This window comes from Leguminivora glycinivorella, chromosome 22 (genome assembly GCF_023078275.1).
Source record: "Leguminivora glycinivorella isolate SPB_JAAS2020 chromosome 22, LegGlyc_1.1, whole genome shotgun sequence".
Lineage (NCBI taxonomy): Eukaryota > Metazoa > Arthropoda > Insecta > Lepidoptera > Tortricidae > Leguminivora > Leguminivora glycinivorella.
Genome location: NC_062992.1, coordinates 4,520,608 through 4,535,776, shown reverse-complemented (window position 1 = coordinate 4,535,776; position 15,169 = coordinate 4,520,608). Strand labels below are relative to the sequence as shown.

Here is a 15,169-nt window from a genome sequence, read left to right as displayed (position 1 = left end):
CATATCCAGATGGAAATAGAGCCAAACCCCCACTTCGGAACTTTGATGCCCTGTAGCTTTGTATTTTTTTATTCATTAGATAAAGCGAAATATATATTATGTTCAGTATTTTTAGACGACGACAGTATTTTTAAACTAAACAGAATGCCATTTTTTATGTAATCGTCATCCCTATTGCCAGCTATTCACATACCATTGCCACGTTTGCTCCATAGTTAGTTGGTGCGTATTGAACAAGCGCGGCAATGATATTTGAATTGCTGGCGATTGTGTTGCCAGTGTAACAGGACCGTAAGGCTTGGGTGCACGTTCATATTTGGCCTGGCGTGCGGCGTGCATGTCAAACAATATTTTTTTTATTACATACCTGGAAAACCAACAGCTGAAGTTATCAATACAATCCAAAATAAAATTACAAAGCCAAATACAGGTTCTCACTTATGAAGCTAAAGAAACATATGCTCATATTAGGTGTCTTGAGTCAACGCCGCACACTCGCCCCCCGTTGCACGCGTCGCCAATCGAATATCCATTTGTCCACTAAAGCCTTACGCTTGGCTTGCGTGGGCGACGGTCGCGCGACCGTCGCCCACGCAAGACACGGCGTGAGACGTGACGGCGACGGTCGCGTGACGGTCGCGCGACCGTCGCCCACGCAAGACACGGCGTTACACTAGAACGTAAACGACTGTAACGTTGGCTAGATACCTTGGGACAATTTGTTCTAGTGCTCGGTTTGCTCGTATTGCATTCGATGCACGTACGATATGCATTTATGCTAGTCTGCCGTGTTGCTTCGTAACTACATAGCCGGTTGTAGGAATTTCTGAATCGAAATACTTCAGAGTACTGCAAATACAATAGATATTGAAGACTTTTATTCGGACGTGTAGATGGCCAACCAAATCTTGGCTCAAAAAAGGCAGAAAATTCAAATAAATAGATATTGGTGGTAGGCGACGTAACTACCAACATCCGTGCTGCGCCCTGGCAGTCTCTGGTTGTTGTGTCGTCTTTTGTTTTATGTATATTTTTTCTTTGTCTGTTCTGTTCTGTCATGTCAATGGGCTACGAATGTTTTATTTTACACATCTTTTTTAAATAATATGTTGTTTTGTAAATATCCAGTGCTTTTTTCGTTTATGTAATAATATGGTGTATATAAATTGTACATATAAAGTTTTTAGTGTTATATTTACCGTTGGCGGCTCGATCACCTACAATTGGGGACACCTTACACAGATCAACTTAGCCCCAAACTAGGCAAAGCTTGTACTATAGGTGCTAAGCGACGATATACACCGTGTCCAATAAGTTTGAATACAGCACAAATAGCCAATAAAACAAAATGAACAAATAGTTACTACATTATTATTATATTTTATGAATGGCACTCTTATTTACTACATCCACAACAAATGTTTTGGAATAACTCCAGCATTAACTTGTTTACCAGCCTCAAACGCTTCTCAAACGGATCACACGCGGCACGCACCGTTTTCTTCACATTTCATCCCAAATACTCTCAATAATCTTTTTGAAATGATCTAGGTTTATGATTTTATAAAAATTTAGTCTTCAAAGCATGTATGACCATACAAAGTAGTCTAATACGCCTAAACCTGGAGGCCTGGGTGGCCACTCATGTTTCGGATAAAAAACTGCCAAATTAGTCTGAAACTACGCTAGAATACCATTTGCCGAATGTGCTGGAGGTGCGTCTTGTTGGGACACATGATACTCATTCCCAAGCATCCTTTTTAACTTTAAGGCATTTTTTTCTCCAAAACCTTGGTTTTAAAGAAAAAAACGTTGATTTTAACGCTTTTATCTGTAAGTACTGAAGGTAGTTTACCTCGCTTACATACTGCATCCCACACCTGGGCCGATGGTGAGCTCTGGAACCTAGGCACATTTTTCTAGTTGCCCGGAACGTTATCTATCCTCGGTACCCATAATAGTTTATTTTGGACACGTGGCGTCTGTTTTATCACATACAGATTCTGCTTATAAAAAATAACTCGTCACCTGCGTGCCGAGCAAGTATTTTGTTGGCACTTTTACCTCTTTGTTTTTCTTAGACACTTTCATGAACTTTGTGCTTGTATTTTATTAAAAGGAATATACTCTTCAGTTTAAATAAGAATTTGATGGCCTGTGATCCCTATATCTTTAGAACTGAGGTAAAATGTGAGTATTCGGACTTATTGGACACGGTGTACATACTTAAATAGATACATACGTATATACATAGAAGCTTTAGCATAGTAGCTTTTGCCCGCGGCTTCGCTCGCGTTAGAAAGAGACAAAAAGTAGCCTATGTCACTCTCCATCCCTTTAACTATGAAATGAAATGAAATTAATTTATTTGCGGAATACGGGTTACATAAGGGTTGGTATAATATAATGACAAGTTCTCCATATTCTACTTAAACAAGCATGCAAATTTTATTTATTTCTGGTGGATTGATATTAATCCGTCTACCAAATACAAAGACCTAGCCTATTTACAAGTTTTAGCCAAACATGCATATTATTAATAATTACATTAAAGATTTAAAAATTCATTAATTGAACAAATATTGTGATCGCATAACCAGTTTTGAACTGATTCAGATGTTGATTTTTTTATGTTTATAGGAAGCTTATTATATATTTTTATACACATAAAATATGGACTAAGCATTGTTTGTTTCAAGCGGGCTTTAGGTACACTCAATAGGTAGTACAACACCTCATAGTTTTTATTAAAATATTTTTGATTGCTATGCACAAATACAGCTGTTTCGTATGTATATAACGAAGGCAAAGACAAAAGTTTGTGATGTTCAAATATGGGTTTATAAGGGTCAAGTGGCTTAAGTGAAAATATAGCTCTGATACATTTTTTTTGTTTAACAAAAGCTTTTTGAATATCAGGGGAGTTACCCCATATGGTAATTCCATATCGGAGAACAGACATTACGTTGTCATGGTATGCTACAAGGGCTGCCTCACGTGTTACCGATTCTCGTAACTTTCGGAGTGGAAAAATAAATGTATTAAATTTTTTATTATTATTATTTATTATTTATATAATTCAGGCAGGCAGTTGAAAAAACAACTGATATGGCCTGTATCCTGGTATCTTTTTCTAGGTTTATCTCATATTATTATGTTTGTCTAATTTGTTCTTAAAACTGTTGATGTTTTACAGACATTTTCAATATGAATGTTAAAGTTACAATGCTCGTCTAAATGTATGCCCACTGTCTTAATTCTCAACACCGAAAATCAAGTATTTTAATTACAAACCGTACTTATAAAGACGCCGGCGGTAATTACAAATTACGGTATAAATTGGGTTTTATAAGCGACGGAGACTAGGTTTATTAATTTCGTCGGCGAACGAATATTACTGGTTTAATCATGTCTCATTTAAAGCCTTGGATATTTAATCAATTAGGGGAGTTAAACAGATTTATGAATGCTATTTGTTGTTAGACAAATCGGGCTTAATTTTTCAGACGGTGTAATATTATGTTACAATTTAATCTCCAAATGAGCAAAATTTTATGGAAAGTGATTTATTTGCGGAGGGAGAGTGAAAACATTAATCACCTACCCCTTTATTCATAAACGTATACTAAAGTTATCAAGCCGATAAAGTTCCTTTGTCCCTTTCTATCACACTAATACGTCGGAAAGGGACAAACGATGTTTATCGGCTTGATAACTTCAGTGTACGTTTATGAATAAGGGGATTAGTCTTCTATTACGTCGTCGCTAGAATGACAGACGACCGATGGACCCACAGATAGAAGGAACAAATTCATCTATTTGTATAAGGGCCGAGTGTGTCAGATTTTGTACTGAAGTTGTTACTTGCCTGTGATCCATACTTAATATTATAAATGGGAAAGTGTGTGTGTCTGTTTGTTTGTCCGTCTTTCACGGCAAAACGGAGTGACGAGTTGACGAGATTTTTTAAGTGAAGATAGTTGAAGGGAGGAGAGTGAAATAGGCTACTTTTGTCTCTTTTTAACGCGAGCGAAGCCGCGGGCAAAAGCTAGTTTTAAATATGTCTCAGGCCCTTGAGTGTTCATAACTTTTGTGTTGTTGCAATTAAATATCACGTAACGGGTAATTTTTAATGTTTTTGTTGACTTCAACTTACAAGAATTTACGCCCGAAAGCTGCAATCTGCGATTTAAGACGGACAACTCAGTGGATTTTACTGAGTTCATTTGACACGCTAAGTAGATACGCTTGTTTGATCTATGGTAGGTATATATGACATCTGTAGATGGACTCATAGACTGACCACCTGGAAGGAACCATCAGGTACAAGACATCAAAGCAAACCCAAAGCCCTGAACTGACGAAAAGTAGCTGGTGATCAATGGATGCATAAAGCAAACAATAGAGACACTTGGATATCACTAGAGGAGGCCTTCATCTTCGAGTAGCGAAGGGTTCTTGTACAAAAAACAGTAAATTGTAATGTAAAAGATTAGTATTCGATTAGATTATGTTATAGGTAGACATAAAGTTTAAGCTGTATGTTTTTGTTCTCTAATTTGTAATAAATATAAGGCTTTTATTTATTATTAACATACTTAGATAATAAACTAAAGCTGAACATAAAACATAGCTAATAACTTATATCTCGCCCTAGGCCCTTGAGGCATTGTATTAAGGATGCTGGCAACATTAGCTCACTGTATCGCAATGCTGATACGTTATACGAGGAAGTTGCCAGCTCTTCTGTTACCAGTAACATCTAGCAGATGCTTCGCAATTTCTGCGAAAATATTTTTTATACCTAAAGCAGACAGTCGTAAAAATTCATAATCTTAAAAAAAGACTTGTATACAATCTGTCAGTTTAATCTTAAAATTCTGTCAGTTGAACTGACAGGTTACACACAAATGTTTTTTAAGATTATGAATTTTTAAGACTGTCTGTGGCGTGCCTAAATACGGCGTTGAAACAACTCAAACTGACCTGTGTGCGTAGCCGAATGCACAAACGCTCATGATAATATCCCTTTCGTAGTTATCTATCTCTATCGCTCTTGCGTATTGGCGCGACAGAGTACATGTCTGACACTACATTTCTGCGGCGCGGCGTTTCGATTTCGTTTCGCGTCGCAGAAATGCCATTCGGCTACGCCCCCTGGCCGTGATTACCTTTTTATTTTTTGTTTTTTGTCGAGGTCCCGAGATATTTCGACACACACCACACGTCATGATCAAGGGTAACAGGGGTAAAAGGTATTCACGGCCTATATCCCGGTCAATAAAAGCCTATTCACAACTCCATTTTCATTCACTTAGTGGTACATTTCTGAAGAGATTTATTTCTTGGGTAAATAACGGAAATATTATACGCATTATGTATACAAAATGTGAATGTGAAGATATGTTATTTCGTTTTTCTTTAGAACACGTGTGATGGGTACAGTTTATAATAATTTAATAATGTGTGTTTTGTTTATTTTCGAAAAAATGATAAAACTTTAAACAATGGTAATTTACGTAATAACAAAAAGCAGGAGAAAAAATTCTAAGTAGGTATTAGTTATACTACCCATGCATGATGGTAAAGATAAATAGGAAAAATGAAAAGCATGCATTTATAAAGATGAATAAATAAGCCGAAGCGGATTGCGGCGCATGCTAGGCACGCAATATTGTGTTATGTGTGATGATAATGTCGAAGCTTATTCATCGATTTTTTAACCTTTTCACCACCTAGTTTGACTCAATATACAGCTCATTTTGCCGCAAGTTGAAGCAAAGCTAGAAAAGATGCCCGTCATTTAAAAAAAATCACCCTGCTCCGTACAAAAACTTTTTTTATTACCTACGACAACTATTAACATGCTAAGTCCCAAGTTCCTTAAAACAATGAATTTTGAACTACAATCGGATTAAAGACAGTTCCAAATTCAACGCTGTAAACGGCTCTAGACTGACATAAACAATATCGCATAAATGGATCCAAAATAGTGATTATAATTTTAAAATAACGGGCGTTTTTCCGGGTCTTGCTGATAAGACAAACTTCAGTGTAACGAACCTGCCGCAGTAGAAGCATGCTTGAATAATACTAAGCGGTTTTAAGGTCAACCGTATGTACTCGACGAAAAATACTAAGCGGTTAAAAGGTGAACTGTGTGTACAGCAAGATGAAAAATACTAAGCGGTTAAAAGGTGAACTGTGTGTACAGCAAGATGAAAAATACTAAGCGGTTAAAAGGTTAACCGTATGTACGGTTTGATGAAAAATACTAAGCGGTTAAAAGGTTAACCGTGTGTTCTATTTTCGAAGTACTGCTTACCCAAACTCGCGTCGTATGTGTTCATGTACTCTGACGTCATGAATTGGGAGACGAGGGCAGTTTTACCGACGCCTGCGTCGCCGAGCAGAACCACTCTGTATTTGGGTATCTGAAATGAATTGTAAGGTTAATAATGATAGTTTTTGAAATTAATATTGTTGTCAAAACTACAAGTAATATACCCTGTTTTTATTGAATCCCGTTAACTTGAAGGGATGGTTCTTTAGACCAAATGCCAAGAAGATCATCAATGACGACGAGCTGACCAATTCTCGACTACATAGCCTGGAGCATCCTCGGAAGGTTGCCAGTTTATCGGTATTTTACAGGATACATTTCGGAGAGTGCGCTGAGGAACTGTATAACCTTGTTCCTCCGTCCCCATTTCACCATAGGACCACTAGACAATCGGCAATGCGGCATCGCTTCATGGTCAGTATTCCAAAAATACGCACTAAGCGTTTCGCTTCAACATTTCTTTTGCGAACCGCCAAGGAGTGGAATGCCCTGCCTAAGTCTGTGTTTCCGCACGAGTACAATCCAGGTCTCTTTAAAGCAAGAGTAAATAGGTATCTCATAGGTAAGCGTGCTCCACCGTAGACCGCATCATCACTTACCATCAGGTGTGATCGTGGTCAAACGTCTCTACCTATCTATACTAAAAAAAAAAAAAAAAAATTCAATTAATTTATCTAAGAAACTAGCGTCTTAACTCTTACGGTTATCGAGTTAATTAAACAAATAAAACTAATTACTGAGCACGTGTGTGACAGCCTTTACCACTTCTCAATGTTATTTGTTTTGACATGTGCCGTCAATCACTTGACACTAGCTTGAATATTATTCTTAAGGGTCTCTCACACTAATTAATTCATTAATTATCTATGAAAACGATGAAACTTTATTTTTTTGCGAATTTAACTATAAATGTGTTATACAAGATGGGTCCCGATAACGAACCTAACGACATGTCGAATTTAACGGAAAACAAAAAAAAAACACGGTGTATAATTCGAAATTTACCTTACATTAAGAATTATGAATAACAAAGAAAATTTGAATAGTCAGAAAATTTCATTGTATCTACACATACATACATACAATCACGCCTGTATCCCATAAAGGAAGAGGCAAAGCACATTGAATCTATAAGGAATTAAAAATTTCACCCCCTCTTTCTTCCCGTGGGTGATTTGGAAGTCTACTGTGGGATATGTGTTAACTGTGACGTAGACGAGAGGCTAGCAACCTGTTACTGCAATGTCACAATTTCGTTTGCTTTCAACCCCTTAATTGCCTAGAGTAGCACTGAAACTTTAAATTACATTATAGCCATTAATAAATTAATATAATTTAGGTTATCAGTACCTTATGAATTTCAATGTTCTTAATCTAGTAGAGATGCCAATAATTGATGGAATCCATACTATCATATATCTGCAATTATCTTGGTGTATTCTCACCGGTTCCATTTCATCCTCGTCAGGGGTGTCCAAGCTAGCCGAGTCCACGGGCCGGTAGCCGGAGCAGCACGAGCCGTCGAACGGAGACCGGTCTGATGCCCTGAGGAAGAGCGGACACATAAAAAAAATACTTTTAATTGTATAGTAACTATTTTAAATTTCAAATCAATACATAGATATTTAAGTAGTCCTCGAGCACGGCACATGTCAGAACTTTTTTCATTATCCGATAACCGTGTTACGCTATTAGTTTCTTAAAGATGTCAATTGTATTTGACCTAAAGAACCTTCGTTTAAAGTTAACGGAATTTAATAAATACATGGTGTATATTTATCTGACTCCACTACCCAAAACAAATCATAGATTGAAAACTATCTGCCTTTACACGGCGAATTCAAATAACTGACAACAATGATATTGCGCCGTGCACTTTGATAGCATCAAAGTCATAGGTATGTAACTCCGTATAGACGGATAAAGTCTAAGAAAAAACGTACCTCGAAGCCATAGAGAAAAAGGTATGGTGGCCTAGATGGTACTACACCTTTGGAAAACGCTCGGCTAGATAGCGCTAATATTAATATTTGACATTTTAACACATATCGTTGACATTCATATGCGCATTGTAATATGCCTACTTGAAAAATAAATATTTCATTTTCATTTTCATATCGAGCTAAGAATATGGGCCAAATTGTCAAAAGTGAGGTTTAACAGTGTTAAGTTTGTGTCGAGAGATAGGCAGTTTATACACTGTGATTACGTACTTTAATTTGACAGTAACTCTCTATAATATTTGATCCTATTTGATACCACTGCCACCACAAAAGGAGACAAAAGGGACCCGGATGGCTCAGGGTGGCTAGCCGAATGGCACAATCGCTCACGAAACGCTCACGAAACGAAGCGCTAGTAGATATCTATCTCTATCGCGCTTGCGTATTGGCGCGACAGAGCCAGCGGCGTATCGCTTTCGTTTGGCGTCGGAGAAATGCCATTCGGCTACGGGGCCTGGACCCATTTGTCCATAGTTCTATTTCGTCACATTTTTTTCGTCCACTATGCTATGTCTTCAAGCGTGCATGAGCGCTGATGGCGTAGCGTTTAGTGTGTGCGACTTTCAATCCGGAGGTAACGGGTTCGAACCCCGAATCGTACCAATGAGTTTTTCCGGAACTTATGTGCGAATGTCCATTGATATTCGCCAGTCGCGATATACACCGTGTTTTTTTTGTTTTCCGTTAACTTCGACACGCAGGTCCAACATCAGAAACCACCCTGTGTATCAGTTTTTGTTAAATTCGGAAAAAAATTATGTTTATTACATAATAAATGGATTACTTAGTGTGAGAGGACCTGTCAAGGTGTTTGACGGCACGTAACGAAACAAATAACATTAGGAAGTGGTAAAGGATGCCACACACGTGTACAGTATTTTTTTTTAATAATTCGATAACCGTAAGAGATAAGAGGCTAGTTTCTTAGATAAATTGATTGTATTTTAACTAAAGAATCTTTCCTTAAAGTTAACGGAGTTCAATAAAAACAGGGTGTATAAATAAGTAAGCCATAGATAAGTTAAATAAAGGTTCACGCTTTACCTACTACGCGTGTCTATCATTTGACTACACCTCATACCGTGACTCTGCCCATCCACATCTGTGATAACTTAACTTTGTTATTACATGGCGATCGATCTTGCTAGGATACCCTTCGGATAGTTGCCCTTCGGGTTGGAAGGTCAGATGGCAGTCGCTTTCGTAAAACTAGTGTTTACGCCAAATCTTGGGATTAGTCGTCAAAGCGGACCCCAGGCTCTCATGAGCCGTGGCAAATGCCGTGATAACGTAAGGACGATGATGAGGATAGTGAAGTTTTTTTTCAGTTTGCAAGGTCATAGGCGACGAATGTTTAGTTTTGCACATATTTTCTAAAGTATTGTCTGCAAATAGGTATTTATCGGTAGGTACACATTTATTGCGTTTTCCCTGAGTTGTTTATATAGTTGAAACAAAAGACCCTGAGTTCAAACCAAAGAGGATCGAGTATTATAGAGAGTTACTGTCAAAGTAAAATATGTAATCACAGTGCATAGACTGCCATCTCTCGACAAAAACAAAACCTTTTAAACGTCAGGTTTGACAATTTGGCCCATATACTTAGCATGACATTGTGTTAAGATGTCAAATATTAATATTAGCGCCATCTAGCCGAGCGTTCCCCAAATGTGTAACGCCATCTAGGTCACCGTACCTTTTTCTGTATGGTTTTGTGGTACGTTTTTTTCTTTGACTTTATCTGTCTATACAGAGTTACATATATCTTTGGTTCAAACACAGATAAGGTTATGGTTCAAGTTTCCAACTCAGTAATTGTTCCGCTTTATTCTAAGCTCAGTGACAAAATGGGAGTGGGCAAATCGGTCCTGAGCCGGCCTAAGAGGCCCGGAATTGACCTTTCCTGGGATCCTAAATGTGGATAACAATAGTAATCGTGAAGCGTTTCAAAGGCAGATGGAATAATTTGAATTCCGCAAAAGGTCACAGAACAATGTTTGATCCTGAATGGTTTATTTAGTTACTACCAAAAAGGATCGAGTATTATAGAGAGTTACTGTGTAATCACAGTGCATAGACTGCCATCTCTCGACACAGGCTTAAAAGTTTTGAACCTCAGTTTTGACAATTTGGAGCATATTCTTAGTTTGATATGTGTTAAAATGTCAAATATTAATATTAGCGCCATCTAGCCGAGCGTTCCTCAAAGGTGTATCGCCATCTAGGTCTCCGTACCCTTTTCTGTATGGTTTTATGGTACGTTTTTTTCTTTGACTGTCTATACGGAGTTACATATGTCTTTGGTATTACTTAAATGATACGTAATATGTAAGTGACATATTAGGTCATCATCATCATCATCATATCAGCCCTTTTATCGCCCACTGCTGAGCATAGGCCTCTCTTCTAGCACGCCACTTGTCCCGGTCCTGAGCTAGTCTCATCGTCTCATCCAGTTGTGACCCGCAATTTTCTGGATGTCACTCTAAGAACAAATTAAATTACTTTCATAGATAATATTTTAACTTGTTATTTTTAAGTAGTAACACTACTATTATGTTCTAAACATTAAATAAATGTCATATACAAAGAAAAAGTGACCAAAGCCTCCAGTGCTCCGAGCTGGAATCGAACCAGCGTACTCCGCTGGATGTCGTCCAGGCAACGGATGCCAAACGCTTCTTACATCTGTAAGCCACCATTCCGCAATTTTGTCCGCTTGCCATCACTATCGGTACTACACTATCGGTATCAGGTATCCATACATATATAAATAAAATAAATAAATATTGGGGACACCTTACACAGAACAATTTAGCCCCAAACTAATCAAAGCTTGTACTATGGGCACAGTATAATAAATAGTACTATCGTACAGTATGGCCACTCTCGCTCCCCGCTGAAAGTGGCGTCCACCCCCTCTCGGTTACCTCACAGTTACCGCCTGTCAATAACGCAAACATTCGACCTCTCATATCTCACTCATACAAGCATGGTACGCGTTTACCCACACGAGCTTATGTGCTTTCATATATTTGATCGCCAGTATCAGAGATGTGCTATGGGTGCTAGGCGATGATATACATACCTAAATAGATAAATACATACTTATATACATAGAAAACATCCATGACTCAGGAACAAATTGTCCTCATCACACAAATAAATGCCCTTACCGGGATTCGAACCCCGGACCGCGGCTCAGCAGGCAGGGTGACTACCGACTGAGCCAGACCGGTCGTCGGATATATTATAAAAGGGGTTTAACAAGTCAGTACAATATAACAATTTTGTTTTCTTTCAACCTCCTCATTGCTAACGCCGTGTCTTGCATGGGCGACGGTCGCGCGACCGTCGCGCGACCGTCGCCGTCGCGTCTCATACTTCCATATCGATAAGGTTTGATTTCGTATGCGTCGCATCGCCGTCGCGCGACCATCGCGCGACCGTCGCCCACGCAAGCCACGGCGTAAGAGTAGCACTGAAGCTTGATCAGTTCATGTGCTCTGCCTAACCCTTTTGGGAGTATTGGCGTGAATTATGAGTTTATGTGTAAGACACTAGAATCTGTAGCTAGTATCAAAATCGTATTTACAGTTGATTTACCATCATACATTTTATTTTATTTGTCAGAATTCCATTTGCAACTTACAGCTAACACCATAGCGTGACAAACTTAGTTTTTAAATACTAGTTATCGCATTCATTGCATTCCCGGCCGAATACAATCTGGGTGTATTCAAGTCAAGAGTGAATAGGCTATTACTGAACCAGTGAGCTACAACTTCGGCGTTGTCTTAACTTTCCATCAGGTGCGACTAAGGTCAATCACTGGCCAGATTATATAAAAAAAAAAAAAACTTCTTAAATCTTAAATCATCATCAGCTGTTAATCGCCCACTGCTGAGCATAGGCCCCCTATAGTCGCCCGCTGTTGAGCATAGGCCCCCTATAGTCGCCCACTGCTGAGCATAGGCCCCCTATAGTCGCCCGCTGTTGAGCATAGGCTTCGTGTACGCCACTTATCCCGATCCAGAGGTAGTAGTTCCCTGTAGTTTTTCGAATGTCGTCCACTCAACGAGCCAACGGATGCCAGGCGCTTCTTACATCCGAAAGCGGCCATCATTCTGTCACCATTTTATTTATTTATCTGGGGGCACGGCAGTGCCCCCGCCAAGTCGAGCAAAAAGAGGCACGGCCGTACCATCCTTTTCTCGAAGCATTTCAGACCATTTTCAACCCCCTGTTACTCCGTTCTGGATAAAACTAGAAGCATCAATTTTAAGCACCCAAGTAGTCATTGTATAAACACGGTATATTCCAAATTTCATTAAATTTGAACCAATCGTTTAGGAATAATTACTAGCCAAAGTTTCTTAGTTTTGTCACTCACTGGCTGACTGACACACGATCATCAATGATAATAAAACACTTCTAGTACACTTGGAAGCTTTAAATTTAGAATACAGTAAGTGTTTAGTGTATAGATCACACAAAAATTATGAAATGTTGCAATTTCATTCCAGTTTTTTAGATACATCAACTGCATAAATAACTTTGTAATCTCATATCAATATATAGGATTACCAAGTTATATTTGCAGTTGATTTGCAGTGAATACCTAAATCGGTGTACCTGTCTATGTAAAATAATAAATTTATACAGATGCCCGGTGTGGTGATGGGTTAAAAATCTAACAACCCCATTTCCTCACATGGAAGTCGTAGAAGTCAACTATGGGATATGGATTCCATTGTGGTGTGTGCGAATAGGCTGACAACCCTTTAATAATTTGCCAACGGTGGCACTGAAAAGTGTAGTTTCGTGTGCTCTGCCTACCCTGTTTGGGAATACATATCTGTGTAAACGAAATTTTCAAACAATCAGTTTTCCTACATCACCAACCGCATAAGTAACTTTGTAATCCCATATCAATATATACGATTGCAAGGTTACATATGCAGTAATTACATGCAGTGAATAAATCAGTGTGTTGTAAAATACAATTAAATAATACGTACCTAAATATTATGTTCAAATGTGAAAAAAAAATGTATGTTTCGTTAAGTCGTTAATAGTAGGTACAATCGAAATCATAAATATGTGTACATTTTTTTCAACTAATTTGCAATGGGTTAAGGTGAAAGAATGTGTAGCTGATTAAGCGTAGAGCAAGTATAGCGACTGCTCTAGGCGCCAAATGGTAAGGGGGCCGCCAAAATCGTACAGCTACATGTGAAAAAAAATCAAATAAAAAGTATTACTTAGATTGCGTGGGCGCGTACATATTCCAAAATAGCGAGAGGTGTCAGGAATTAATTCAGATATTGAAGTGATTGTGGAACGATGTAAAAAATGTCGCAGTGTACAACATTCATAAGGCGCTTGCTGCTGCTAAGGTGCCATGAAAGGAGGATTTTAGTAGGGATGTACCGACTAGTCGGGAAAGCCGACTATCCGGCCATATTTGTAGTCGGCGATTAGTCGGCGACTAGTCGGCAAAGTAGGCCGATTAGTCGGCACTTGATAAGTGATAGGAAAACAGTAGGTAACTAGGTACAAAAATAAAATAAGGGGTGATTTATGGTCGTATTATGTACGTATTCTAAATGTCCTACAATGAACAGCTATAAAGAATGCACATCGGTCTTTGGAAAGAGACAATTAACGTCACATCTGCAAGATACACGTCACATAAGAAAGAGACAACGCTCTACGAAGACGAAAAACCGATGTGCACACATTATCGACGGGTACTGTACCGTAATTTATTTTAAGCTAAAAAATGGAAAATGTGTATAATTCACATCTGCAAGATACACGTCACATAAGAAAGAGACAACGCTCTACGAAGACGAAAAACCGATGTGCACACATTATCGACGGGTACTGTACCGTAATTTATTTTAAGCTAAAAAATGGAAAATGTGTATAATTCACATCTGCAAGATACACGTCACATAAGAAAGAGACAACGCTCTACGAAGACGAAAAACCGATGTGCACACATTATCGACGGGTACTGTACCGTAATTTATTTTAAGCTAAAAAATGGAAAATGTGTATAATTATTCTCATCGACCTTTGAACCTGGAAAAAAAAATGAAAACGCGAAAGAACCAAAAATGTCATTCAAAAATTCTGGTGAATTTAGTCGAAAATTATGTTCTGGCCGACTAGCCGACTAGTCGGCCGACTAATCGGCCACCCAAACGCCGACTAGTCGGTAGTCGGCCTAGTCGGCCAAATCACTAGTCGGTACATCCCTAGATTTTAGTCATTGACAAACCTTTGAAAGACAATATCTATTTTATTGAAATTGTGTCAATTATGTGGTGTTGCCTTATTTATTTATTAGGAGAACAAACAGAGTTAAATGTACATAATTTTGTATAAAAACTAACTTAACTGTATGGTAAACATGCATTTACCTCCACAACAGTTCTCACCGAGACATACATTGATACATTGAGTTTACGTATAAAATGATACGCGTTGACTATTATGTTATAGTTAAACAATTACATTAGTGTTTGGCAAGTAGCCGAATAGTAAAGTAAACATTATGTGACCTACAGCATAATATAGGTATATAATTGTCCACAATATGAAGAAAATGACAAAGGGCTTAGAGAATAACATTAATGACTTAAGTAAAGGTTATGGTGAGTGAATTATCTAAGTGTAGTTAGTTCAGGCCCCGTAGCCGAATGGCATTTCTCCGACGCCAAACGAAAACGAAACGTAGTCCGGCTCTGTCGCGCCAATACGCAAGAGCGATAGGGATAGATATCTACTAGCGTTTCGTTTCGTGAGCGTTTGT

The 15,169-nt window shown here is 38.4% G+C and overlaps 1 protein-coding gene across 1 annotated transcript in view; it reads right to left on the bottom strand.

The window, feature by feature from the left end:
• The window catches only part of LOC125238075, a 115,878-nt gene that overhangs the window by 81,401 nt on the left and 19,308 nt on the right, over nucleotides 1–15,169 (bottom strand). The window contains exons 3-4 of the mRNA XM_048145364.1: nucleotides 7,789–7,888; nucleotides 6,326–6,434 (exon numbers count right to left, since the gene is read on the bottom strand). Of these exons, the coding sequence (XP_048001321.1) occupies nucleotides 6,326–6,434; nucleotides 7,789–7,888 (209 nt within the window). The remainder of the gene's footprint in view (nucleotides 1–6,325; nucleotides 6,435–7,788; nucleotides 7,889–15,169) is intronic.